General features: G+C 34.7%; 1 protein-coding gene across 5 annotated transcripts in view; it reads right to left on the minus strand.

Annotated features, from left to right (window-relative positions):
- Positions 1-27799, minus strand: part of ANKIB1 (ankyrin repeat and IBR domain containing 1) — a 156444-nt gene that overhangs the window by 71099 nt on the left and 57546 nt on the right. For all 5 annotated transcript variants that reach the window (XM_082631662.1, XM_082631660.1, XM_082631661.1 and 2 more), the window contains one exon: positions 16862-17139. In XM_082631662.1, the coding sequence (XP_082487788.1) occupies positions 16862-17049 (188 nt within the window). In that variant the 5' untranslated portion in view covers positions 17050-17139. The remainder of the gene's footprint in view (positions 1-16861; positions 17140-27799) is intronic.

Consider the following 27799-nt stretch of genomic DNA (forward strand, 5'->3'; position numbering starts at 1 on the left):
TAGAAGGGGTCACAAGCCAAGAAGTGCAGGCAGGTTTGGAAACTGGAAAAGGTAAGGTAAGGGATTCTACCCAGGAACCTGCAGAAGGAATACAGCTCTGCCAAAACCTTGAATTTAATCCAGTGAAACCATTTCAGACTTCTGATCTCCAGAGCTTTAAGACAGTAAATTTGTGTTAAGTCACCAAGTTTGTGGTAATTTGTTACAGCAACAATAGGAAGTTAATAAAGCAATTAGCTGCAAAAATAAGACTCTGGAAGGCTTGTAGAGCAGAACTCCTCCCCTCTGGAGATGGGGGGAGGCGGGGAGAGAAGTGGGTTGGGGGGTGTTGGAGGCGGGGAACCTATCCCTGGGTATGAACAAATTGTCCTAGGGAAGATCCTGGGTTCTTATGGTTTGGAATGTAAAATATGTTTCTCGGCAGAAGATAAGACTAGCATCTCTGAGTCTTACAACTTAGGGAATGTCTCAATGGCCTCAGGTCTCATCCACTCTTTACACCTTATTCAAATGTAAACATGTATCTCCTGAGAGGTAAACCTCTCTGGAGTTCTCAATCTCTACTCAGTCAAAGTTTAACTTCCAAGGCTTGTCTTTTAAGCCCAGGTCCCAAGTTCTAGTAAAATTTGCTCAGAAAACCCTAACTGTGCATATTTTCTCTACAGTCCTACATAGCCTTTATGGCCTTCTGACCCCCTGCAGTACATTTGTAGGCTCTTCATTGCTTGCTCTGCTATTTGGTTCCCCAAGACCTGACCTAGCCATCTAAACAAACCCAGCCCTACTTAGAAGCCTCTTTACACTAGGCTGCCTCCTCCAGTGGCATTTGGTCTTTCCCTTCTTTGTCTTCCTATAATATCCTAATTATATAATTCATTACATTGTATCATAGTTACTTTCTTACATATCTTTTCCCTTCTCCCACTTGGTTTACAGCCTTCTACGGCAGGGTCTATATCCTGTTCTTTCTTGAATCCCCAATACAGTGTCAGACACAGAGCAGACTCTTGCTATAATTTTTATAGATGAACTGAATGAATATTACTTTTATTGGGAATATCTTAAGATACAATTCTAGATCTCTCAAGCCAGCAGTGTAGCAGACTGGTAAAGAACATGGTATCTAGTACAGACTGCCAGACTCTAATCCCAGCTCTGTCACTTTTTAGCTATATGATCTTACACAAGTTACATAATAGCTAACATATATATTATATATATAATCAACGTAAATATATACCTAATATATATAATATATATATCCAACTAATATATGGTTGATAGTCTTTGACCAAGTAAACCTACTCCTGGAATTTATCCTAAAGGAAATAACTTAAAGAATAAAAATCTATAGGAACAATGACATTCAATATACTGTTATTTTGAATAGAAAAATCTGTAGTAACTTAAATGTCTGGTTATAGGAAAAATGGGAAACATAAATCATGGTCTTTCTATACAATAGAAAATTATAAATTATAAAGTCATTGAAAAGTCTATCTATGAACATTTATAGCTAAAACTAGAAGAGAACATGGAATAATTCTAACAGTTGTTTAAGGGAGTCAGGAATGTGAGTAGTTTTATTTATATAACCATAATGTTGCTTCATAGTTTAAACGAAAAAAAAGGGAAAAATACATTTTCCCTAAGTCAACAACTGATGATAATATTCTCAATAATATTTCCCTGTATTTATAATGGTTGAATTATAGTGGATTATAATGAATAACCAAAATCTAAACAATACTCTAAAAATGTGTTCAAGATTAAAACTTCTTCCAAGAGGCATTATTAAGAATAAAAAAGATTTCATATTCTTAAAAATTTAATTTAGAAATAAATTATTAAAATTAATTCAGAGTCTATAAGATTCTGTACAACCACATTTATTTAGCCTTTCCTATCCCTATTTCCAATATATCATTTATTTTCTCTTTTAGTTTGTTCAGGAGAGAAACAAACCATGGAATTTAATACAAGGAATTATCACCACGGAATTTAATACAAGTTGGAAGGATGTCAGTTGATATGGAGAAAGCTCTCTTTCTCTTTCAATCTCTCTCTCATTAAACAATTCTAGATCCTCCCCAATAGAGGGAAGAGATAGTGTGATAATTTTGCAAATGTTCTTATACCCAATCTGCTAGACTCTGGTTAATCAAACCAAACAAAGGTTATTACTCTGAAGTTAAAGTATTAAAATAGCTTCTTTATACATATTTATTCAGGAAAGATTCTCAAATTTATTAGACATAGTACCATACCTGCATAAATATTTTGTACTAAAACTGTAAAGCTGGATATTCTAATTTTATTGATTCATATTACTACTTTTTTATTATCTGTTTAATTTCAAAGGTAGAGTCTTCTTTAATTTACATGAATGAATAAACAGAACTATAAATTTATAATTGATATGTAAGTTTTAGATAGGCACCTTTCTATAACTATGCCGGTAATTATGAAGTATATTTTACTACTTGCATATAAGGTTAATTCTGGAACAAGGCCAGGAGATAATTGGCAGGAAGATGGAGTAAGGAAAACATTAACCTGGAAAAAAAAAATCCCTTTCATTTGACCCTAATAACCCATCCAGAAGCCATCTGTTTTTCTAGATTCTTTCACTGTTAATTATCAAACAGTCAGTTTATATCTGCTACCTATATTTCTTCTACATTTAATCTCTACTTCAGTATGACCCTATTCTGATCACTGTACTAAAATTGCACTCTTTCACATCACTAAGAATTTCCTAAGAGCTAAATTCTTATCACTGTCCTCAATTCTTGTTTTTAATCTGAAACTGCTAATAATTCATTTATATCCTGACCTCTGTATCACCTCGGTTTCCATAACTACACATCTTTTTAACAGACCTCTTAATTTTTTTCAGTACAATCTTTTACCCATGAAGATGGCTTCACTTTCCTATCCATTTACTGGAAGCAAATTCACTTCCTGAATCTATTTACTTCTCCGTACACATTCCCTCCTTTCAGAGAGCACATCTACTCTTAAAGTCACTTATCTTTCAATGGTTTCTATGAATACACTTTGTAAGCTGTAAACTTTTATCAGAACCCAAATGATAGACAGTGGTAGCAGAATCATGGTTTCTCTCAAAGTGCTTCTACTATCACTTCTGTGATAATTCTTAATGCTCTTTCACTCTGTCTAATGTCACCTTTAGACCATATTCTAACTTCTCAGAGCCCCATTTCTCTTGCATATTTCATCATTATCTCATATTCAATTGAGCTCCCCCCAAAATAACAGTCTTCTCTCTTAGGGCCTCAGTTTCTTGCCATAACACTCTTATCCTCCCAGTCACTTAACATACACATACACTTTCAGTTGCTTTTAAAACTTTTCTTCCATGCAACATTATTTTTGAGTAGTCGCTGTTTGCCAGGTACTATTTTAGAAGTTAGGCATATTGTTAAGAAAACAGATTAACTCCCTGCCCTTATAGTGTTTGCATACAAGGGAGGTTAGGAGAGGAGAACTGCATTGAATCATTTAAAAGAATTTAATAACTCCTGAAATATGAGTCAAAAAATAGATATCAATAACTGGAAACTCTATTTGAATTCTCAAAGTTTAGTATTAACATATACTTTGATAAAGACATGCTCTAATAAAAATTTTATATTTTATTTATACCAAAAGACAGGCCCCTTTTATTTCCAAGGAAGCACAAGAAGTTATCCTGTAAAATTTAAGGAATAAGCACTCTAATTCCCCATTTTATATATGACTTTCCTAAGAAGCTACGATTAATGAACTGTATATCCAAACTAGAACATGCTGACTCCAAAGTCTAAACAGTCTTTTTGCTACATTAAGTAGTAACTATTTATGAATATGAATTTAGTTTCCCATGAAAGAAGCACTGTGATATGGTATAATGTAAACTAGGTTCAGAGAGATACAGAGGCAAAGTAGCTCCTAAACTGTAAACTACCCTTCTTTTACTGTATTATTCTGCCCGAGAAGAGGGGAAAGTTATGCCTGCTGTTGCAGGTACCATAAAACTAAAGGAAATGGGGATAAAATAAGGCCTTACTGCAAATGGGTAATTTACTTTATGGGAACTAAAGTATTTTGTCTCTGGTTAGGTATATTCCTTTGTATACCCATATATGTCATGTGTCAGGAATCTAGGCAAGCTTAGCCAGGGTCTATACTGAAGCTAGCAGGCAGGTATGCCAGATTACATGAGGCAGCATGAGAAAATAATGGCCATCAATTTGTTAGAAAGTTTAAGCAAGGTTACACACGGTGAAATAACTGAAGCTATCTAAAACACAAACAGATAAAACAGAGTTGGTATTTTACTTAATGATGATGCGTAAATGCTATTTATCCTTATTCTACATGACATAGTGTTAAGAAGAGTAATTTAATTCCAAAATCAACTAATCATTTAAAATAATCATGATTTGTGGTTTTCTCTGTGCTACCTAAATAAAGTTTGAAAAACAAAAGATACACAGATTAAAGAAATGAGAGTTGCTTATTCTTAGGAAAGGAGAGCAATAAGGTAATTTCTGATTCTAGTATAGGATATTAAAGGTTTTAATAAAGAAATTATGAGCCACTGATCTCCAAACAATTAAGAAAAAAGAAAACACCAGAGACAGGTGTCTAAAGTCGTATTAAGCCCAGAGACACCCCAAAACACACCACTTGACGGGGCCCTGCCCAACAGAGGGACAAGATCCAGCTCCACCCACCAGAACACAGTCCCCGCCACCAGGAAGCCTACACAAGCCACTGAACCAACCTCGCCCACTGGGAGCAGACACCAGAAGCAAGAGGAACTACGACCCTGCAGCCTGACAAAAGGAGACAAAACACAGCAAGTTAGAAAAAATGAGAGGAGAAATATGCTGCAGACAAAAGAGCAAGATAAAAACCCACAACCAAATGAATGAAGAGGAAATAGGTAAGCTACCTGAAAAAGAATTCAGAGTAATGGTAGAAATGATGATCCAACATCTTGAAAGTAGAATGGAGAAAATACAAGAAATATTTAACAAGGACCTAGAAGAACTAAAGAACAAACGAACAGTGATGAACAACAAAATAAATGAAAATTAAAATACACTAGAAGGAATCAACAGCAGAACAACTGAGGCAGAAGAACGGATAAGTGACCTGGAAGATAAAATAGTGGAAATAACTACTACAGAGCAGAATAAAGAAAAAAGAATGAAAAGAATTGAAGACAGTCACAGGGACCTCTGGGACAACATTAAACGCACCGCCATTTCAATTATAGGGGTCCCAGAAGAAGAGAAAGAGAAAGGGTTTGAGAAAATATGTGAAGAGATTATAGTGGAAAACTTCCCTAACATGGGGATGGAAATAGTCATCAAGTCCATGAAGCGCAGAGAGTCCTGGACAGGATAAACCCAAGGAGAAACAGATGAGACACGATTAACCAAGCTAACAAAAATTAAATAAAAAGAAAAAATATTAAAAGCAGCAAGGGAAAAGCAACAAATAACATACAAGGGAATCCCCATAAAGTTATCAGCTGATCTTTCAGCAAAAACTCTGCAGGCAAGAAGGGGGTGGCAAAATATATTTAAAGTGATGAAAGGGAAAAACCTACAACCAAGATTACTCTACCCAACAAGGTTCTCATTCAGATTTGATGGAGAAATCAAAAGCTTTACAGACAAGCAAAAGCTAAGAGAATTCACCACCACCACACCAGCTTTGCCACAAATGCTAAAAGAACTTCTCTAGGTGGGAAACTCAAGAGAAGAAAAAGACCTACAAAAAACCCCCCCAAACAATTAAGAAAATGGTAATAGAAACATACATATCAATAATTACCTTACATGTAAATGGATTAAATGCTCCCATCAAAAGACAGTGACTGGATAAATGTATACAAAAACAAGACCCACATATATGTTGTCTACAGGAGACCCACTTCAGACCTAGGGACACATACAGGCTGAAAGTGAGGGGACAGAAAAGGATATTCCATGCAAATGGAAATCAAAAGAAACCTGGAGTAGCTATATTCATATCAGACAAAATAGACTTTAAAATAAAGACTAACAAGAGATAAGGAAGGACACTACATAATGATCAGGGGATCAATCCAAGAAGAAGATATAGCAATTGTAAACATTTATGCACCCAACATAGGAGCACCTCAATACATCAGGCAAACCCTAACAGGCATAAAAGGGGAAATCAACAGTAACACAAAAATAGTGGGGGATTTTAACACTCCACTTACACCAATGGATAGATCATCCAGACAGAAAATTAATAAGGAAACACAAGCCTTAATGAAACACTGGACCAGAGAGACTTAATTGATATTTATAGGACATTCTGTCCAAAAGTAGCAGAATTCACTTTACTCTCAAGTGCACAGAAAACAATCCACGGGATAGATCACATCTTGGGTCACAAATCAAGACTCAGCAAATTTAAGAAAATTGAAACCATATCAAGTATCTTTTTCAACCACAACACTATGAGATTAGAAATGAATTATAGGAAAAAAACTAAAAAACACAAATACCTGGAGGCTAAACAATATGCTACTAAAGAGCCAAGAGATCATCGAAGAAATCAAAGAGGGAATTAAAAAATACCTAGAGACAAATGACAATGAAAACACAATGACCCAAAACCTATGGGATGTAGCAAAAGCAGTTCTGAGAGGGAAGTTTATAGCAATACAATCCTACCTCAAGAAACAAGAAACATCTCAAATAAACAACCTAACCTTACATCTAAAGCAATTAGAGAAACAAGAACAAAAAAACCAAAGTTAGCAGAAGAAAGAAATCATAAAGATCAGATCAGAAATAAATGAAAAAGAAATGAAGGAAACAATAGCAAAGATCAATAAAAGTAAAAGCTGATTCTTTGAGAAGATAAACAAAATTGATAAACCTTTAGCCAGAATCTTCAAGAAAAAAAGGGAGAAGACTCAAATCAATAAATTAAAAATGAAAAAGGAGAAGTTACAACTGACACCACAGAAATACAAAGGATCATAAAAGACTACTACAAGCAACTATATGCCAATAAAATGGACAACCTGGAAGAAATGGACAAATTCTTAAAAAACTACAACCTTCCAAGACTGAACCAGGAAGAAATAGAAAATATGAACAGACCAATCACAAGTAATGAAATTGAAACTGTGATTAAAAATCTTCCAGCAAACAAAAGTACAGGACCAGATGGCTTCACAGGTGAATTCTATCAAACATTTAGAGAAGAGCTAACACGCATCCTTCTCAAACTCTTCCAAAAAATTGCAGAGGGAGGAACGTGCCCAAACTCATTCTATGAGGCCACCATCACCCTGATACCAAAACCAGACAAAGATATCACAAAAAAAGAAAATTATAGGCCAATATCACTGATGAACATAGATGCAAAAATCCTCAACAAGATACTAGCAAACTGAATCCAGTAACACATTAAAAATATCATACACCATGATCAAGTGGGATTTATCCCAGGGATGCAAGGATTCTTCAATATATGCAAATCAATCAATGTAATACACCATATTAACAAATTGAAGAATAAAAACCATACGATCATCTCAATAGATGCAGAAAAAGCTTTCAACAAAATTCAACATCCACTTATGATAAAAACTCTCCAGAAAGTGAGCACAGAGGGAACCTATCTCAACATAATAATGGCCATATATGACAAAACCACAGCAAACATTACTGTCAATGGTAAAAAAACTGAAAGCATTTCCTCTAAAATCAGGAACAAGACAAGGGTGCCCACTTCACCACAATTATTCAACATAGTATTAGAAGTCCTAGTCACAGCAATCAGAGAAGAAAAAGAAATAAAAGGAATCCAAATTGGCAAAGAAGAAGTAAAACTGTCACTGTTTGCAGATGACATGACACTATACATAGAAAATCCTGAAGATGCCACCAAAAAGCTACTAGAGCTAATTAATGAATTTAGTTAAGTTGCAGGATACAAAATTAATACTCAAAAATCTTGTATTCCTATATACTAACAATGAAAGATCAGATAGAGAAATTAAGGAAACAATCCCATTTACCATTGCAACAAAAAGAATAAAATACCTAGGAATAAACCTACTTAAGGAGGCAGAAGACTTGTACACAGAAAACTATAAGATAATGATGAAAGAAATCAAAGATGACACAAACATATGGAGAGATATATCATGTTCTTGGATTGGAAGAATCAATATTGTGAAAATGACTATACACCCAAAGCAATCTACAGATTCAGTGCAATCCCCATCAAATTACCAATGGAATTTTTCATAGAAAAGAACAAGAAATTTTACAATTTGCATAGAAACACAAAAGACCTCGAATAGCAAAAGCAATCTTGAGGAAAAGAAATGGAGCTGGAGGAATGAGACTCCATGACTTCAGACTATACTACAAAGCTACAATAATCAAGACAGTATGGTACTGTCACAAAAACAGAAATATAGATCAATGGTTCAGGATAGAAAGCCCAGGGATAAACCCATGCACCTATGGTCACTTAATCTATGACAAAAAAGGCCAGTATACACAATGGAGTGAAGACAGCCTCTTCAATAAGTGGTGCTGGGAAAACTGGACAGCTACATGTAAAAGAATGAAATTAGAACACTCCCTAACAGCATACACAAAAATAAACTCAAAATGGATTAAAGACGTAAATGAAAGGCCAAATACTATAAAACTCTTAGAGGAAAACATAAGCAGAACACTCTTTGACATATATTGCATCAAGATCTTTTTTGATCCACCTCCTAGAATAATGAGAATAAAAACAAAAATAAAGAAATGGGACCTAATTAAACTTAAAAAGCTTTGCACAGCAAAGGAAAGCATAAACAACATGAAAAGACAACCCTCAGAATGGGAGAATATATTTGCAAACAAAGCAACTAACAAAGGATTAATCTCCAAATATACAAACAGCTCATGCAGCTCAATATTAAAAAAACAAACCCAATCAAAAAATGGGTGGAAGACCTAAATAGACATTTCTCCAAAGAAGACATACAGATGGCCAACAAACACAAGAAAAGATGCTCAACATCACTGATTATTTGAGCAATGCAAATCAAAACTACAATGAGGTATCACCTCACACGGGTCAGAATGGCCATCAACAAAAAATCCACAAACAATAAATGCTGGAGAGGTTGTGGAGAAAAGGGAAACCTCTTGCACTGTTGATGGGAATGTAAATTGATGCAGCCGCTATGGAGAACAGTAGGGAGATTCCTTAAAAAACTAAAAACAGAACTACCATATAACCCAGCAATCCCATTACTGGGCATAGACACACGCACCCCCAATATTCATTGCAGCACTATTTACAATAGCCAGGACATGGAAGCAACCTAAATGTTCATCAACAGAGGAATGAATCAAGAAAATGTGGTACATATATACAATGGAATATTACCCAGCCATAAAAAGGAACGAAACTGGGTCATTTGTAGAGACATGGATGGACCTAGAGACTCATACAGTGTGAAGTAAGTCAGAAAGAGAAAAACAAATATCGTATATTAAAGCATATATGTGGAATCTGAAAAAGTTGGTTTAGACAATCTTATATACAAAGCAGAAATAGAGACACAGACATAGAGAACAAATGTATGGATACTAAAGGGATAAGGCAGGTTGGGATGAATTGGTAGACTGGGATTGACATATATACACTATTGATACTATGTATAAAATAGATAACTAATGAGAACCTACTATATAGCCCAGGGAACTCTATTCAATGCTGTGTGGTATCTAAATGGGAAGGAAATTCAAAAAAGAGGGGATATATGTATACGTATTGCTGATTCACTTTGCTGTACAGTAGAAACTAACACAATATTGTAAAGCAACTATACTCCAATAAAAATTAAAAGAAAACACCAAACACTTTAGGCTGAAGTTGAAAGTTAAGTATAAAGTAAAAATATGAGTGTAAAGTATATGGCTAAATCATAAAAACAGTAATTAAAAGAGAATGTATAGTCACCTTTTCTTTAGGTCTTTAAATACTCATTCAATAGAATGATAACCAGAGGATGGAGACAGATATATTCCTTCTTAGAGGAACCAAGAATATTGATCAGATCGGCAATTTTTAAACTTTTTGGTAGTAGACTTTTACAACTTTCACAACTTTAAAAATTACTGAAGATTCCTATTGGGAGATTGGGATTGACATATACACACTACTATATATAAAATAGATAACTAATAAGGACCTACTGTATATTACAGGGAACTCTACTCAATACTCTGTAGTGTGAAAAGAATCTAAGAAAGAGTGGATATATGTACATGTATAACTGATTCACTTTGCTGTACAGCAGAAACACAACATTGTAAATCAACTATACTCCAATAAAAATTTAAAAATGAAAGGATTCCTAAGAACCTTTGTTTATGTGAGTTATATAGATATTCATATTAAAAATTAAAAGATATTTAAAAACATTTATTAATTAAAAAAATAAACTCATTACATATTTAATATTCCTAATATCATTACATAGTTAACATTCCTAATATCTTAAAATGAAAAAATAACTATATATTTTTTGAAAATTAAGTGAGCACAATGGCATTGTTTTACATGTTTATAAATTTTATTTAATATCTGGCTAATAGAAGACAGACAGATTCTCATAGCATTCAATCTGTTGTGATATGTGTCATTTGGGTTCAAGCATATGAAAAAAATCCAGCCTTATAAATCACAAAAGGGAGAAGTATTTTAAAATAGCCTTTTCAAGTAACTGTGAATAGTCACATTTGATACTATGCTAAAAATTCAACAAGTGGTCATTTCTTAAAGATTACTTGCAATATAAAATATGATATATTAAGAAATGAACTTTTGTACTCTGTTACATTAAAATCCATTGGTCTACCTTGAATTTTGAATAAATCTTTTACCCATGCATAATTCTAAAAAACCATATACTGATCTGAAAAATACTAATTCAGTGAGTTATGCAGAGCTTCCAGATTTTTGTCACATTTCATTATACAATATTTTTAAAAATCGTATTAATTTATATCACCACCACTCTTATTCAGAAAAGTCCCTAAGTAATGGGAAACTATCAAGCTGAAGGCAGCAAATACAAGTTTTCAAAATTCCAATATTCACTTGAAAACTCAAATTTTATCATTAGCAACAAATACTCTTAGTTTTCCCTTGAGTTGATAGGCTCACTTATTTAATACATTTTCAAGAAAAATGTCAGCCAGCCAGTATCCCAGTCTGAATGTTGTTAATTTAAAATGTTGTTTCACAAAAAAATAAGTAGTTCAACTCATACCTCAAACAAAAGTACAAGTGTTCTTTCTCAAACCTATCATCATACAGCAGCAGAAGTGATTTATGAATTCTTCACATTTGTCACATAGAATATTAAAAAGATGTGTACTTGAGGATGGAGATTAAATAAAATTAGTAGTTTTACTGCTTCATTGAGGACATTTTAAGTGAAACTGCTTTTTTTTTTTTTTTTTTAAACAGCAAGAGCCCGGCAGAGAGGAATTCAATTACTAGTAAAGTTTGGTGCCACTTCCTTGATTCATCTAAAGGCGTCAGCAGTTTTATCCTCTGTTTTTTGTATATATAACTGCAAATGTCAACGAAGTGAAAAAAGGGCAAGTAACATCTTAAAATTAGTATAAAAATAGTTTTGACCTACTGCACCTCCTTGAAAGAGTCTCAGAATCTAGGAGTCCTCAGAACACACTTTAAAACTCACGGGATTACATATGGAAACAACCTAAATGTCCATCAACAGATGAATGGATAAAGAAGATGTGGTACATATACCCAATGAAATACTACTCAGCCATAAAAAAGAAAGAAACAATGCCATATGCAGCAACGTGGATGGACCTAGAGATTACCATACTAAGTAAGTAAGTCAGAAAGACAAAGACAAATACCATATGATATCATGATATGTGGAATCTAAAATATTACATAAATGAACCTATCTAGGAAACAGAAACAAAATCAGGGACACAGAATAGACTGGTGGTTGCCAAGGGGGTGGGGGTAGGAGAGGGTAGGAGTGGGAGTTTGGCATTAGCAGATACAAATTGGTATATACAGAATGGATAAACAAGGTCTTACTGTACAGTACAGGGAACTATATTCAATATCCTGTGATAAACCATAATGGAAAAGAGTGTGAAAAAGAATGTGTGTGTATATATATATATATATATATATATATATATATATATATATATATACACACACACACACACACATAACTGAATCACTTTGCTGTACAGCAGAAATTAATACAACATTGTAAATCAACTATACTTGAATAAAATAAATTAAAAAAAAGACTCACTGGATTAGATAACTTTCTTATACAATGTTTTCTAATTTCATAAAGTATATTTTAAATTACACTATAAATGGTTAGAATATATTTTGCTACTTGATTTATTTTATGTTAAAATATACATATTACCTTAGTAAAAATAATATTTAAATACATTTTACCTTGGTATTCTAAGCAAGTTTTAATTAATCACATAACAAGACTTGATATTAAAATTATTATAGTGTTCAATATTCAGAAGTTAAAGCAATGGTTTTGTAATTTCACTGAAAATGTTCAACTCAAAAAAAGAAAGCCTTAATAGATTAAGTAATCAAGAGTTAATCTATTGAGAGCATTACTAATTGTGTAGCAGTGTATTTGTAATATTTACAATCTAGTCAAAGAGATGAGTTTAATGACAATTGGATGGTTTAAAATCTAAGTTGTAGGAATTTCAGAGAACACAAAGAATACTGCAGGTCAGAATAGTTGGTAATGAATTCATGAAAAGACAGAAACCAAGTGAGGACTTAAAGGACAAGAAATGAGAGAAGAAAGAAGACATTTCAGAATCACGGACTAACAGGAATGAAGCTAAGGGGGTGGCATTTTTAAAAGTGGGGAAAGCGAGAGGGAGGGTAACCAGTTTGACTGATATGATCATGTTAGAGAACAATGAGAGATTAGGCTGAATCAGTAGAATTAGGGCAGAGAAAAGTTGGCTTCAGAAGCCAAATAGAATAAGGCAGATAGTAGTGTAGTTACAGTTTTCTCAAGATAGAACATTGAAAAGGCTATACTTTTAGCAAGATTAACCTGGACATGAGATTATAGGAGAAAAAGACTTGCAAAAAGATCATTTAGGAGTCAGGTATTTTCAGTATTGGAAGAAGGGGTTAGTAAGAGTGAACAAAGCTTGGGGCAATGGGAATGCAAAGAAGAGAATCCAAGAGATAAGACTTAGTGAACTTTGCATTAGTAGCAGGTTAGGTAAAGGAAGAGTAAGGAGTAAGTCAAGGATGACTGGAAGTTATTTAGGGTTACAAATGTGAGAAGTAATAATATTATATGCTAGGCATCATGAGGCATATAACACATTAATTGTCCTACCAGTTTTATGTGTATCTATTTTATAGACAGGGAAACTTAAGTTCAGAGTGACTAATTTGTTTTGCTAATAAGTGTTTTAGGCAGCCCTGACATATAGGCTTATTTGACTATAGAGATAAGAGGCTATCACAGTGTTGAAAAGCCTACAGCCTACAGTCATCTGCCTGGGCTTTGCCATTTACAAGCTCCAGAGTTCTGACAAGTTGCTTAATCTTTCTGTGCTTCAGTTTTCTCACCTCTGAAATGCAGATGATTAACGACCTCATAGAGCTGTAATGAGGATTAAGTGAGACAATGCATGTAGAGCACTGTTAATAGTGCCTAGAAAATAGTAAGGCCTCACCATCACCCTGATACCAAAACCAGACGAAGATACTACAAAAAAAGAAAATTACAGACCAGTATCTGATGAATATAGATGCAAAAATCCTCAACAAAATACTAGCAAACAGAATCCAACAACATATTAAAAGGATCATACACCATGATCAAGTGGGATTTATCCCAGGGGTGCAAGGATTCTTCAGTATACACAAATCAATCAATGGGATACATGATATTAACAAATTGAAGAATAAAAACCATATGATCATCTCAATAGATGCAGAAAAAGCTTTGGACAAAATTCAACACCCATTTATGATAAAAACTCTCCAGAAAGTGGGCATGGAGGGAACCTACCTCAACATAATAAAGGCCATATACGACAAACCCACAGCAAACATCATTCTCAATGGTGAAAAACTGAAAGCATTTCCTCTAAGATCAGGAACAAGATAAGGATGTCCACTCTCACCACTATTATTCAACATAGTTTTAGAAGTCCTAGTGATGGCAATCAGAGAAGAAAAAGAAATAAAAGGAATACAAATTGGAAAAGAAGAAGTAAAACTGTCACTGTTTGCAGATGACATGATACTATACATAGAGAATCTTGAAAATGCCACCAGAAAACTACTAGAGCTTATCAATGAATTTGGTAAAGTTGCAGGACACAAAATTAATGCACAGAAATCTCTTGCATTCGTATACACTAATGATGAAAAATCTGAAAGAGAAATTATTGAAACACTCCCATTTACCATTGCAACAAAAAGAATAAAATACCTAGGAATAAACTTAACTAGCGAGACAAAAGACCTGTATGCAGAAAACTATAAGACACTAATGAAAGAAATTAAAGATGATACCAACAGATGGAGAGATATACCATGTTTTTGGATTGGAAGAATCAACATTGTGAAAATGACTATACTATCCAAAACAATCTACAGATTCAATGCAATCCCTATCAAATTACCAATGGCATTTTTTACAGAACTAGAACAAAAAATCTTAAAATTTGTATGGAGACACAAAAGACCCCGAATAGCCAAAGCAGTCTGGAGGGAAAAAAACGGAGCTGGAGGAATCAGACTCCCTGACTTCAGACTACACTACAAAGCTACAGTAATCAAGACAATATGGTACTGGCACAAAAACAGAAACACAGATCAATGGAACAAGATAGAAAGCCCAGTGATAAACCCATGCACCTATGGTCAACTAATCTATGACAAAGGAGGCAAGGATATACAATGGAGAAAAGACAGTCTCTTTAATAAGTGGTGCTGGGAAAACTGGACAGCTACATGTAAAAGAATGAAATTAGAACACTCCCTAACACCATACACAAAAATAAACTCAAAATGGATTAGTGACCTAAATGTAAGACCAGACACTATAAAACTCTTACAGGACAACATAAGAAGAACACTCTTAGACATAAATCACAGCAAGATCTTTTTTGATCCACCTCCTAGAGTAATGGAAATAAAAACAAAACAAACAAAGAAAAACAAACAAACAAGAAAGAAAATAGCAAGGCCTCAATGTGTTTGCCATTATTTTATTAGTACAATATGTTAGTATCATTAACATAGGGAAGACTCAGTTTCAGAAGAAAAAATACAACAAGATGAGTTGGAGGTGGCTTCTAAGTGGGTATTTTACAAGAAATGAAAATAAAAGATAAATGAAAAAAGGAGAGGTTATAGAAATACCTGTTTTTAAGTCAAGAAATACCTATTTTATTTTTAAGAGGTTACAAAAATAACTACTTGATAGTCATAGGCCTGGATAAACGTAAATTATTTATGGAATTTTTCTCATTCACAAATCCTGATCATAAAGATATTTCATGTGCCATTATTTTATAAAATTTCTACTTACTTTGTGTAAGATACTATGCTAGATGCTAGAACTATAAAGAAGGTCCTTTAAAAAAGCTGTAATTTAGGTAGGCAAAGAGAAGTTACACAAAATTATAAAATACAATGACATAGTGTATACCAAACAAGTAATACAAACAAACAAAAAAGAACCATAGAAGTTCAAAAAAAGACTGAAGTTCCTATGGGTTGTGACAGGCTAAGAAGATAACGTGTGCCTAGGACCTTGAAGGAAGGCTAAAATTTATGTAAGAAAGAGAAAGCTGAGAGGAGTGGGATACTCCTGGCAGAAAGAGCACAATGAACATGGCAGACAGAACACACATGGCATGATTCAGGGATACCAAAAAGAGCAGCTTATTTTGAATGACAACTTTGTATAAAAAGAAACAGAGAAAGGATTGAAAAGTTTTCTGGCAAGTTCTAAAGTGCTCAGGATACTGGTTGAAAAATTATATTTCACTGCATAAGCAAAGAGGTGTTTCTTTCTCTTCTAGCATCAGACTTCCATAACTGAATAATCTACTTCTAAAGACTAAATTTGTTTTGGAACTACTTTTCTATCCTTTGCTTCTTTCATCTGATAAGCTAGCAGACACCATGTAATTAGGAAGAATCTTCACATATTTGCTGCCACTAATGCTTTCTTGTTGAAGAGATTTTTTTTTAAGTTTCTTAGTATTTTCAGTTTCAAGGAAATGTTTTGCTTTTAGAAAAGTTCTTTCAAGTAACTGAACCCCATTAAAAGAAGGAAACTCAAATCTGATCATGAATAAGTAAGGTAAACACATTCATTTTTCAACTTAAATTGCCTAGGGCACGATTCCCTGCAATTTTTTGAGAGTTGATAAGTACTTTTCTAGAATTGAAATGTAAATTAATCACTATACTATTATAAAAAGTTCATACTATGAAACATACTGAGGATCAAAATGTATTTACAGTAAAAAGAATATGTGAACTAACCTCACTACTGAAACCTTTGGTCTAATTTAGGCATAATAAAAAATCATACTTAATAATTTAGGTATATTCAATTCTAGAAAGTTTAATTCACTACAATACCACATAACATGCACACATGTATGCATATATTTTCTATAGATCAGGGTTTTTATTTTCCCTTTCTCTAATTTGTTATCAATTGGTTTACAGTAATACTTACCCTAATATTCTATTCATTCCATGTCTAGCAGCATAGTGTAATGGCGTATTGTGCTGGTAGGGCTCCCCGTAAGATGTATTTGGATCAAGGGATTCTTTTAGCTGAGGGTTGTTTTCATATATTTGGCAGGCCAGGTTTTCATCACCATTGATGAGTGCTTTACGGAATTTGGTGGTTGTATTTCCCATGTTTTGTTTTGTTTTTTTCTGATAGGCAGTGGCACTTTTTCCTTCCCCCTTCAGCCACTTCTTGAATGCTTCTACAACATGTTTCACATTCTAATGGAGGAAAAAATTATTAAATTAGATTGTGAAAAACTAATTATGAAGCAGTATCCTAAAGAAACAGTATCATAATTAGGAACACTAATAAAATCTAGGAAGCATATGTAAGGGAACAAATTATACTAAATTTACCAAATTTATCTTAATACCCTAAGTCTCATATTTTTTTTTTTTTTTTTTTTTTTTTTTTTTTTTTTTTTTTTTTGCGGTATGCGGGCCTCTCACTGTTGTGGCCTCCCCCGTTGCGGAGCACAGGCTCCGGATGCGCAGGCCCAGCGGCCATGGCTCACGGGCCCAGCCGCTCCGCGGCATATGGGATCCTCCCAGACCGGGGCACGAACCCGTATCCCCTGCATCGGCAGGCGGACTCTCAACCACTGCGCCACCAGGGAGGCCCCAGTCTCATATTTTTAATGTTGCCAAAATTAACTTGTTAAACTGTAACATTTTTGCACTCAGAAACTGTTAAGGTTTCACAGGCTGCACTTTATACTATAAAAGTTACCTACATATATGTGCTTTTCAAGTTTCTCCTTCACATAGGCAGGAAATGAGCTTGATTAAAATCTATGGATGAATACACGTAAATCCCTGTATAAATTATGTATAAATCTGACTCAGCCAATTTGTAGGATAGTGAAAAATGTAGGAAATTATCCTCATATAGGAACTCCAGAGAAGCAAGAAGAATTATAATCCTGCAGCCTATGGAACAAAAACCACATTCACAGAAAGATAGACAAGATGAAAAGGCAGAGTGCTATGTACCAGATGAAGGAACAAGATAAAACCCAAGAAAAACAACTAAATGAAGAGGAGATAGGCAACCTTCCAGAAAAAGAATTCAGAAAAATGATAGTGAAGATGATCCAAGACCTCAGAAAAAGAATGGAGGCAAAGATCGAGAAGATGCAAGAAATGTTTAACAAACACCTAGAAGAATTAAAGAACAAACAAACAGAGATGAATAATACAATAACTGAAATGAAAACTACACTAGAAGGAATCAATAGCAGAATAACTGAGGCAGAACAACGGATAAGTGACCTGGAAGACAGAATGGTGGAATTCACTGCTGCGGAACAGAATAAAGAAAAAAGAATGAAAAGAAATAAAGACAGCCTAAGAGACCTCTGGGACGACAATAAACGCAGCAACATTCGCATTATAGGGCTACCAGAAGGAGAAGAGAGAAAGAAAGGACCAGAGAAAATATTTGGAGAGATTATAGTCAAAAACTTCCCTAACACAGGAAAGGAAGTAGCCACCCAAGTCCAGGAAGCGCAGAGAGCCTAATACAGGATAAACCCAAGGAGAAACATGGCGAGGCACACAGTAATCAAACTGACAAAAATTAAAGAAAAAGAAAGATTATTAAAAGCAGCAAGGGAAAAATGACAAATAACATACAAGGGAACATCCATAAGATGAACAGCTGATTTCTCAGCAGAAATTCTACAAGCCAGAAGGGAGTGGCACGATATACTTAAAGTGATGAAAGGGAAGAACCCACAACCAAGATTACTCTACCCAGAAAGGATCTCATTCAGATTTGATGGAGAAATCAAAAGCTTTACACACAAGAAAAAGCTAACAGAATTCAGCCCCCACCAAACCAGCTCTACAACAAATGCTAAAGGAATTTCTCTAAGTGGGAAACACAAGAGAAGAAAAGGACCTACAAAAACAAACCCAAAACAATTAAGAAAATGGTCATAGGAACATACATATCGATAATTACCTTAAACGTGAATGGATTAAATGCTCCAACCAAAAGACACAGGCTCTCTGAATGGACACAAAAACAAGACCCATTTATATGTTGTCTACAAGAGACCCACTTCAGACCTAGGGACACATTCAGACTGAAAGTGAGGGGATGGAAAAAGATATTCCATGCAAATGGAAATCAAAAGAAAGCTGGAGAAGCTATACTCATATCAGATAAAATAGACTTTAAAATAAAGAATGTTACAAGAGATAAGGAAGGACACTACATAATGATCAGGGGATCAATCCAAGAAGATATAACAATTATAAATATATATGCACCCAACATAGGAGCACCTCAATACATAAGGCAACTGCTGACAGCTCTAAAAGACGAAATCGACAGTAACAAAATAAGAGTGGGGAACTTTAACACCTCACTTACACCAATGGACAGATCATCCAAAATGAAAATAAATAAGGAAACAGAAGCTTTCAATGACACAATAGACCAGATAGATTTAATTGATATTTATAGGACATTCCATCCAAAAACAGCAGATTACACTTTCTTCTCAAGTGCGCACGGAACATTCTCCAGGATAGATCACATCTGGGGTCAAAATCAAGCCTCAATAAATTTAAGAAAACTGAAATCATATCAAGCATCTTTTCCGACCACAACGTTATGAGATCAGAAATGAATGACAGGGAAGAAAATGTAAAAAACACAAACGCATGGAGGCTAACCAATACGTTACTAAATAACCAAGAGATCACTGAAGAAATCAAAGAGGAAATCAAAGAATACCTAGAGGCAAATGACAATGAAAACACGACAATCCAAAACCTATGGGATGCAGCAAAAGCAGTTCTAAGAGGGAAGTTTATAGCTATACAAGCCTACCTCGAGAAACAAGTAAAATCTCAAATAAACAATCTAACCTTACACCTAAAGGAACTAGAGAAAGAAGAACAAACAAAACCCAAAGTTAGCAGAAGGAAAGAAGTCATAAAGATCAGAGCAGAAATAAATGAAATAGAAACAAAGAAAACAATAGCAAAGATCAATAAAACTAAAAGCTGGTTCTTTGAGAAGATAAACAAAATTGATAAACCATTAGCCAGACTCATCAAGAAAAAGAGGGAGAGGACTGAAGTCAATAATATTAGAAATGAAAAAGGAGAACTTACAACAGACACCACAGAAATACAAAGCATCCTAAGAGACTACTACAACCAACTCTATGCCAATAAAATGGATAACCTGGAAGAAATGGACAAATTCTTACAAAGGTATAACCTTCCAAGACTGAACCAGGAAGAAATAGAAAATATGAACAGACCAGTCACAAGTAATAAAATTGAAACTGTGATTTAAAATCTTCCAGCAAACAAATGTACAGGACCAGATGCCTTCATAGGTGAATTCTATAAACATTTAGAGAAGAGCTAACACCCATCCTTCTCAAACTCTTCCTAAAAACTGCAGCGGAAGGAACACTCCCAAACTCATTCTATGAGGCCACCATCACCCTGATACCAAAACCAGACAAAGATACTACAAAAAAAGAATAACAGGCCAATGTTACTGATGAATATAGATGCAAAAATCCTCAGCAAAATACTAGCAAACAGAATGCAACAACACATTAAAAGGATCATACACCATGATCAAGTGGGATTTATACAAGGGATGCAAGGATTCTTCAATATATGCAAATCAATCAATGTGATACATGATATTAACAAATTGAAGAATAAAAACCATATGATCATCTCAACAGATGCAAAAAAGCTTTTGACAAAATTCTACACCAATTTATGGTAAAAACTCTGCAGAAAGTGGGCACAGAGGGAAGCTACCTCAACATAATAAAGGCCATATACGACAAACCCACAGCAAACATCATTCTCAATGGTGAAAAACTGAAAGCATTTCCTCTAAGATCAGGAACAAGACAAAGATGTCTACTTTTGCCACTATTATTCAACATAGTTTTGGAAGTCCTAGCCACAGCAATCAGAGAAGAAAAAGAAATAAAACGAATACAAATAGGAAAACAAGTAAAACTGTCACCGTTTGCAGATGACATGATACTATACATAGAGAATCCTAAAGATGCCACCAGAAAACTACTAGAGCTAATCAATGAATTTGGTTAAGTTGCAGGATACAAAATTATGCACAGATATCTCTTGCCTTCGTATACACTAATGATGAAAAATCTGAAAGAGAAAAATCTGAAAGGAAATACTCCCATTTACCACTGCAACAAAAAGAATAAAATACCTAGGAATAAACCTACCTAGGGAGACAAAGGACCTGTATGCAGAAAACTATAAGACACTGATGAAAGAAATTAAAGATGATACCAACAGATGGAGAGATATACCACGTTCTTGGATTGGAAGAATCAATACTGTGAAAATGACTACAGTACCCAAAGTAATCTAGAGGTTCAATGCAATCCCTATCAAATTACCAATGGCATTTTTTACAGAACTAGAATTAAAAACCTTAAAATTAGTATGGAGACACAAAAGACCCCAAACAGCCAAAGCAGTCTTGAGGGAAAAAAACGGAGCTGGAGGAATCAGACTCCCTGACTTCAGACTATACTGCAAAGCTACAGAAATCAAGAAAATATGGTACTGGTACAAAAACAGAAAAATAGATCAATGGAACAAGATAGAAAGCCCAGAGATAAACCCACGCACCTATGGTCAACTAATCTATGACAAAGGAGGCAAGGATATAAAATGGAGAAAAGACAATCTCTTCCATAAGTGGTGCTGGGAAAAGTGGACAGCTACATATAAAAGAATGAAATTAGAACACTCCCTAACACCATACACAAAAATAAACTCAAAATGGATTAGAGACCTAAATGTAAGACCAGACACTATAAAACTCTTAGAGGAAAACATAAGAACACTCTTTGACGTAAATCACAGCAAGATATTTTTTGATCCACCTCCTAGAGTAATGGAAATAAAAACAAAAATAAACAAATGGGACCTAATGAAACTTCAAAGCTTTTGCACAGCAAAGGAAACTATAAACAAGACAAAAAGACAACTCTCAGAATGGGAGAAAATATTTGCAAACGAATCAATGGACAAAGGATTAATCTCTAAAATATATAAACAGCTCATGCAGCTCAATATTAAAAGAACAAGCAACCCAATCCAAAAATGGGCAGAAGACCTAAATAGACATTTCTCCAAAGAGGACATATATATGGCCAAGAAGCACATGAAAAGCTGCTCAACGTCACTAATTATTAGAGAAATGTAAATCAAAACTACAATGAGGCATCACCTCACACCAGTTAGAATGGGCATCATTAGAAAATCTACAAACAACAAATGCTTGAAAGGGTGTGGAGAAAAGGGAACCCTCTTGCACTATTGGTGGGAATGTATATTGATACAGCCACTATGGAGAACAGTATGGAGGTTCCTTAAAACACTAAAAATAGAATTACCGTATGATCCAGCAATCCCACTACTGGGCATATACCCAGAGAAAACCATAATTCAAAAAGACACATGCACCCCAATGTTCACTGCAGCACTATTTACAATAGCCAGGTCATGGAAGCAACCTAAATGCCCATCAACAGACGAATGGATAAAGAAGTGGTACATAGGGGCTTCCCTGGTGGCGCAGTGGTTAAGAGTCCGCCTGCCAATGCAGGGGACATGGGTTCGTGCCCCGGTCCGGGAAGGTCACACATGCCGCGGAGCGGCTAGGCCCGTGAGCCATGGATGCTGAGCCTGCGCGTCCAGAGCCTGTGGTCCGCAACGGGAGAGGCCACAACAGTGAGAGGCCCATGTACCTCAAAAAAAAAAAAAAAAAAAGATGCGGTACATATATATAGTGGAATATTACTCAGCCATAAAAAGGAATGGAATCAGGTCATTTGTTGAGACGTGGACGGATTTAGAGACTGTCTTATAGAGTGAAGAAAGTCAGAAAGAGAAAAACAAATATCGTATATTAACACATATATGTGGAACCTAGAAAAATGGTACAGATGAACTGGTTTGTAGGGCAGAAATTGAGACACAGATATAGAGAACAAACGTATGGACACCAAGCAGGGAAAGCAGCAGGGGGGTGGTGGTGGTGGTGTGATGAATTGGGTGATTGGGACTGACATGTATACACTGATGTGTATAAAATTGATGACTAATAAGAACCTGCTGTATAAAAAAATAAATAAAATTAAATTTAAAAATTAAAAAAAAAGGAACTCCAGAATATGTTAAATTACAGTAAAGTAAAAGTGAAACTGCTCAGTACTTACTTATAAGAGTCTCAGAGAATAGATTTTTAAAATGTAAATATATAGTAGGACTACAAAACTCTCAGCAAACGAATAGAAGTGATTATAACTAATTATACAGAGAACTACAGAAACAGTGATTATTCTACCACAATACTATTAAACTTATTTCCTTCTACTGTAAGTAATTCAAAACAAGGTTGAAAACATGAAATGTTTATGCATACTATGTTTGGAAAGAGGTTATGATAAAGATCATATGGGCATTTACTAACTGAAGCAATGTGAGGTCGGTGGGGGAAGAAGGACATGGAAACAATCATTGAACTTGGAGTTTGAAATCTCGTATTTACCTACACTAGCTGTGTAATTTTAATTACCCTCCAAAAGCCTCAGGTTCCTATGTGTACAGTAAAAGAAAACAAACATTTCTTAAGGACGACAATAAGGATTATTAAGAAACTTTATTTAAGTAGCTACCACAGCCCTTGGCTAATGTGCTTAATAAATGCTAGTTTTGTTCCATGTCAGTAAATGTTTCTGAATCTACTCTTGGACCATTATCAAAATTAATGACAATGGAAAAGCTTATGCAAAGGCAGGTATGAAATAAAAGACATATTCAATTGGTGAGTATGGTGGAGTTTAGGGTCTCTAGGGCTGTACTAACAGGAGATAAAACTGAAGATAGGGCCTCCCTGGTGGCGCAGTGGTTGAGAGTCCGCCTGCCGATGCAGGGGATGCGGGTTCGTGCCCAGGTCTGGGAGGATCCCATATGCCGCGGAGCGGCTGGGCCCGTGAGCCGTGGCCGCTGGGCCTGCGCGTCCGGAGCCTGTGCTCCGCAACGGGAGAGGCCACAACAGTGAGAGGCCCGCGTACCGCAAAAAGAAAAAAAAAAACAACAAACAAACAAAAAAAAAAAACTGAAGATAGGTTGGGGCCAGACTAAGAAATGTACACTTTAAGTTGTAAAGAACAGATAATTAAAGCCTTTTATGCAGAGCAGTTATATGCTTTAGAAAATTAGCTATTGTGACACTGTAGAAGATAGACTAGAGGCAGGAACACTTAGAGGCTGAATACAAAAGTCTATCACGTTACCCAATTAACTCGCTGGCAGCCTAGACATTAAAACATAGCTTTTAAAAAAAAGTTGAAAATAATATGTATTTGTTCAACACAAGTGTTGCACAGGGTAGCCACAGTTTCAACAGAATACAAATTAAAGGAGCAAAAAACAGATGAGTTGTTTTTGAAGTTTCCTATAAAACGAAAGCTCTCAACCTTGGCTGTACATTTAATAGCCCGGAAAACTTCAAAGAATCCCATTGTCCAGGGTATAACCCAGCCAATGAAATAAGAATCTCCTAGGGGGTGGTCACAAGCACCGGTATTTAAGCTCTTTGGGTGATTTCAATGTGCATACACCACTGTTTAAAAAGCTGCTGGATCCCTCTAGCTAAATGGTCACATCAGAGTATGGAGATGAAGGTGAGCAGGCAAGGTAAGACATCTGCTAAGCCTATTTTAGAGATAGGCGTTAACTACCTACTTAAGACAGCAGCACATTTTCTGGTTCATATCTATATGGATAAAGAAATGGACAATATGGATAAAGAAAAAGGACAAAGAACTCATAGTCTATTTACTAACCACTGGTAGCATTTGATAAGTACTCATCCTATTTATAATGTATGTAAATATGTGTTTGTATACATATGTACACAATATTTATATATATAAATTAGATCATACTACATAATTATAAAATTTTTATTTAATTTTTCAGAGGGCTGCTGAATCTTTAACCTAAACTACTACTCCTTTATCATCTCGAATAAGAATGAGGAGGAAATCCCTTCTACACTCTATGCTTATCACAATATACTACAACCACTGTGGGGATTTTCTTAGCAACAGCCTAGATTTTATTTTTTACTTTTGTTTTTCATAGAATCTAGGAGCCTTGTGTTTATTCTCAGTGAAATCATCTGTACTTTTGTTGCACTGCCTTAAGCATTTTAGGGGTTTATTATTCTTAATGAGAACTCTAGTTTATTATATTAATATATTTTAACCAACCAAATATAAAGGATATCATGTGGGTTCTAAAGGGTTTTTCCTAAGGATTTGGATACTTTCACTTGTTTTGGTCTTATCTTTCATCCCTGATAGAATGTAGCTCAAATTATGAACACTGTTAGAGTATTGGGTTAGATTAATAACACGCTTTCCTTGATTTATACTAATCCTTTAGTGAAATGTTCTGTAAGAAAATAATTTCTACCCAAGATGTGAAAAAAGAAACATCTAAGAAGGCAATAATATCTTGGGGTGGTTACTTATAATAATAAGATACTTAAAAAATCAATAAAACTCTAAATGTGCATTAAATATGACTGTCACGTGTTGAAAAGCATAATGGCATCTAGCAACTTTTTTGTGGTTCTCAGTTATTTTCAAGTCTGTTTCACTTTTAAAATATGAGTGTAATAGTCCTGAAAGGTGCCAGGAAAGGCATTAAAACATTCACAGCTCCATTCCCTCTCAGATTTATTCTCACAAGTCTTGCCTAGAATTTGCCAGATGTGTCCTTTCACTTTTTCATAGCCACAGCTAGCATAGCCTGAAGTGACTGTTCCCTCTTTGTTTGAATCAAACCCTTCCAACTCCAAGATAAATCTATGTATAGAGCTTTATGAAGCAAATGATGGACTATCAAAGAGGCAAAAATAATTCATTATTCTGGGCTTCTAAAATCTAGGCAAAGTTTCAACATCTTTGACTAGCAAAGCACAGCACTTGATAAGTATTTAATGAAAAAGTAAGAAAAATGTAGCTTGTCAACAGACTCCAGAAAACTTTCCCTAATTTCCTGAATAACTTTTAATTGTGAAGGGATCTATAATTTTTTACTTTAAATCTTTGTCTCTCAACCTGTCCATTCATAGGTTAATAATCTACATCAAAAACTCAAGTGCACTTAAATTAAGAAATTACTCCCAGGAATCTTTTATAGAAGATGAAGTTCTTCAGAAATAAATAACCAACTCCTAATGTAATTTATCATTTTCCACAAAAGTAAATTACTTTTAAAGTCATTATTATGGACTGAACGTTGATCTCAACAAAATAATTGGCTCCCACTCTTTGTTTAACTGGTATTAAAGATAGCCTTTAGAAATATGATGTCAAACTGGTGAGAGTCTATTGAGGAATCTTACATCTACCTGTAAAGTTACTTACTGTAGCAGCTGGTCTCTATGCACCTCTGCCCCCCTAACATATGCCCCTTGATCTTAACCCTATTACTATAAAAGATTTAAAAAATTGAAGCCATATTATAGTTTATTATAAACAAAAACCTCTCTTTGAGTGCAAACATTAATTAACACAATTGGAGGTATAGTTTAAATGTCACATATACTATTGAAGTGTTAGCTTATATCCACAAAAAAATAAAAGAATAAGAAAAACAATTTAAACTTATTGTAACAAGAAAACTGAAATGTTATACAAGCATTGATCTTTCATTAATTATAATGCATAGAATCATAGAAACAGAAACGACTACATTTAAATCATCCCAGCCTATCTTTCCAAATTTAATACTAAAAGATTTTGAACATTCACGGCTTGTTGTTTGCCTTCATCATTATATTTTGGGAAATCGATTTTATTCCTCTTGTTGAAGTCTAATGCTTCAGTAGGACTGAAATTTATATTACTGAATGTACACTCAGTTCACAGCACCTCTAAACAATGTATGGTTTAGTGCAGGTGTCAGCAAACTTTTCCTGTAAAAGGCCAGATAGGAAATATTAAAATATTTACTTTGTGAATCATTTGGCTTCAATGAGTCATATGATCTCTGTCATAACTACTCAACTGTGCTGTAGCTTGAAAGCTACAGGCAACATGTAACAGTAGAATGGGTGTGGTTGTGTTCTAATAAATTTTGTTTACAAAAATAAGACCTAGGATTTAGCCGACGGGATGTAGTTTGCCAACCCCTGATTTGGTGGAAGGAACACAGTGTAGTAGAACAATCTGGGTTGGAATCCCACATCTACTACTTCTTAGTGCTAACACAAATCATTTAACCTCTCTGTACCTCAATTTTTTCATCTGTAAAAAAGGGCTAAGGCCACCTACCTTGTAGAATTGTCATGATTATCTAGGTAAAGTATGTAATACAGTGCATAGCAGGTACTCAATAAATTTTATCTCCCTTTTCCTATCAGGATCTGCACGCCATTGGAAAAGAGTTAGTTGCTGCCTTTAAAGAACTCAATACTCATTCTTTTCAAAAGACAGTGAAACCTTAAGAAAAATGTCACCAACTCCATGTTCTACACCAGGAAAATATATAACTGGTAGTCTAGACTTCATCATTTATTAGGTGTCTGACCTCTGGCAAGTTAAAAACTATATATTTTTTCAACAGTCTTCTGAACCAAAGTTAATTCCACTTTCACTATTTTTCTAGGTCACTACCATTATTAACAAAGGTCTCTTCAATGTAATTGCCCTTATAAATATTAAGTGAAAGGGACATAGAATTGAGTACAAAGCCGGAACAGGAGACAGAATCTCACAATGGAGGTATATGGAAAACACACACACACACACACACACTCACACACACA

The sequence above is a fragment of the Mesoplodon mirus genome (assembly GCF_964341445.2).
Source record: "Mesoplodon mirus genome assembly, chromosome: 9".
Taxonomy (NCBI): domain Eukaryota; kingdom Metazoa; phylum Chordata; class Mammalia; order Artiodactyla; family Ziphiidae; genus Mesoplodon; species Mesoplodon mirus.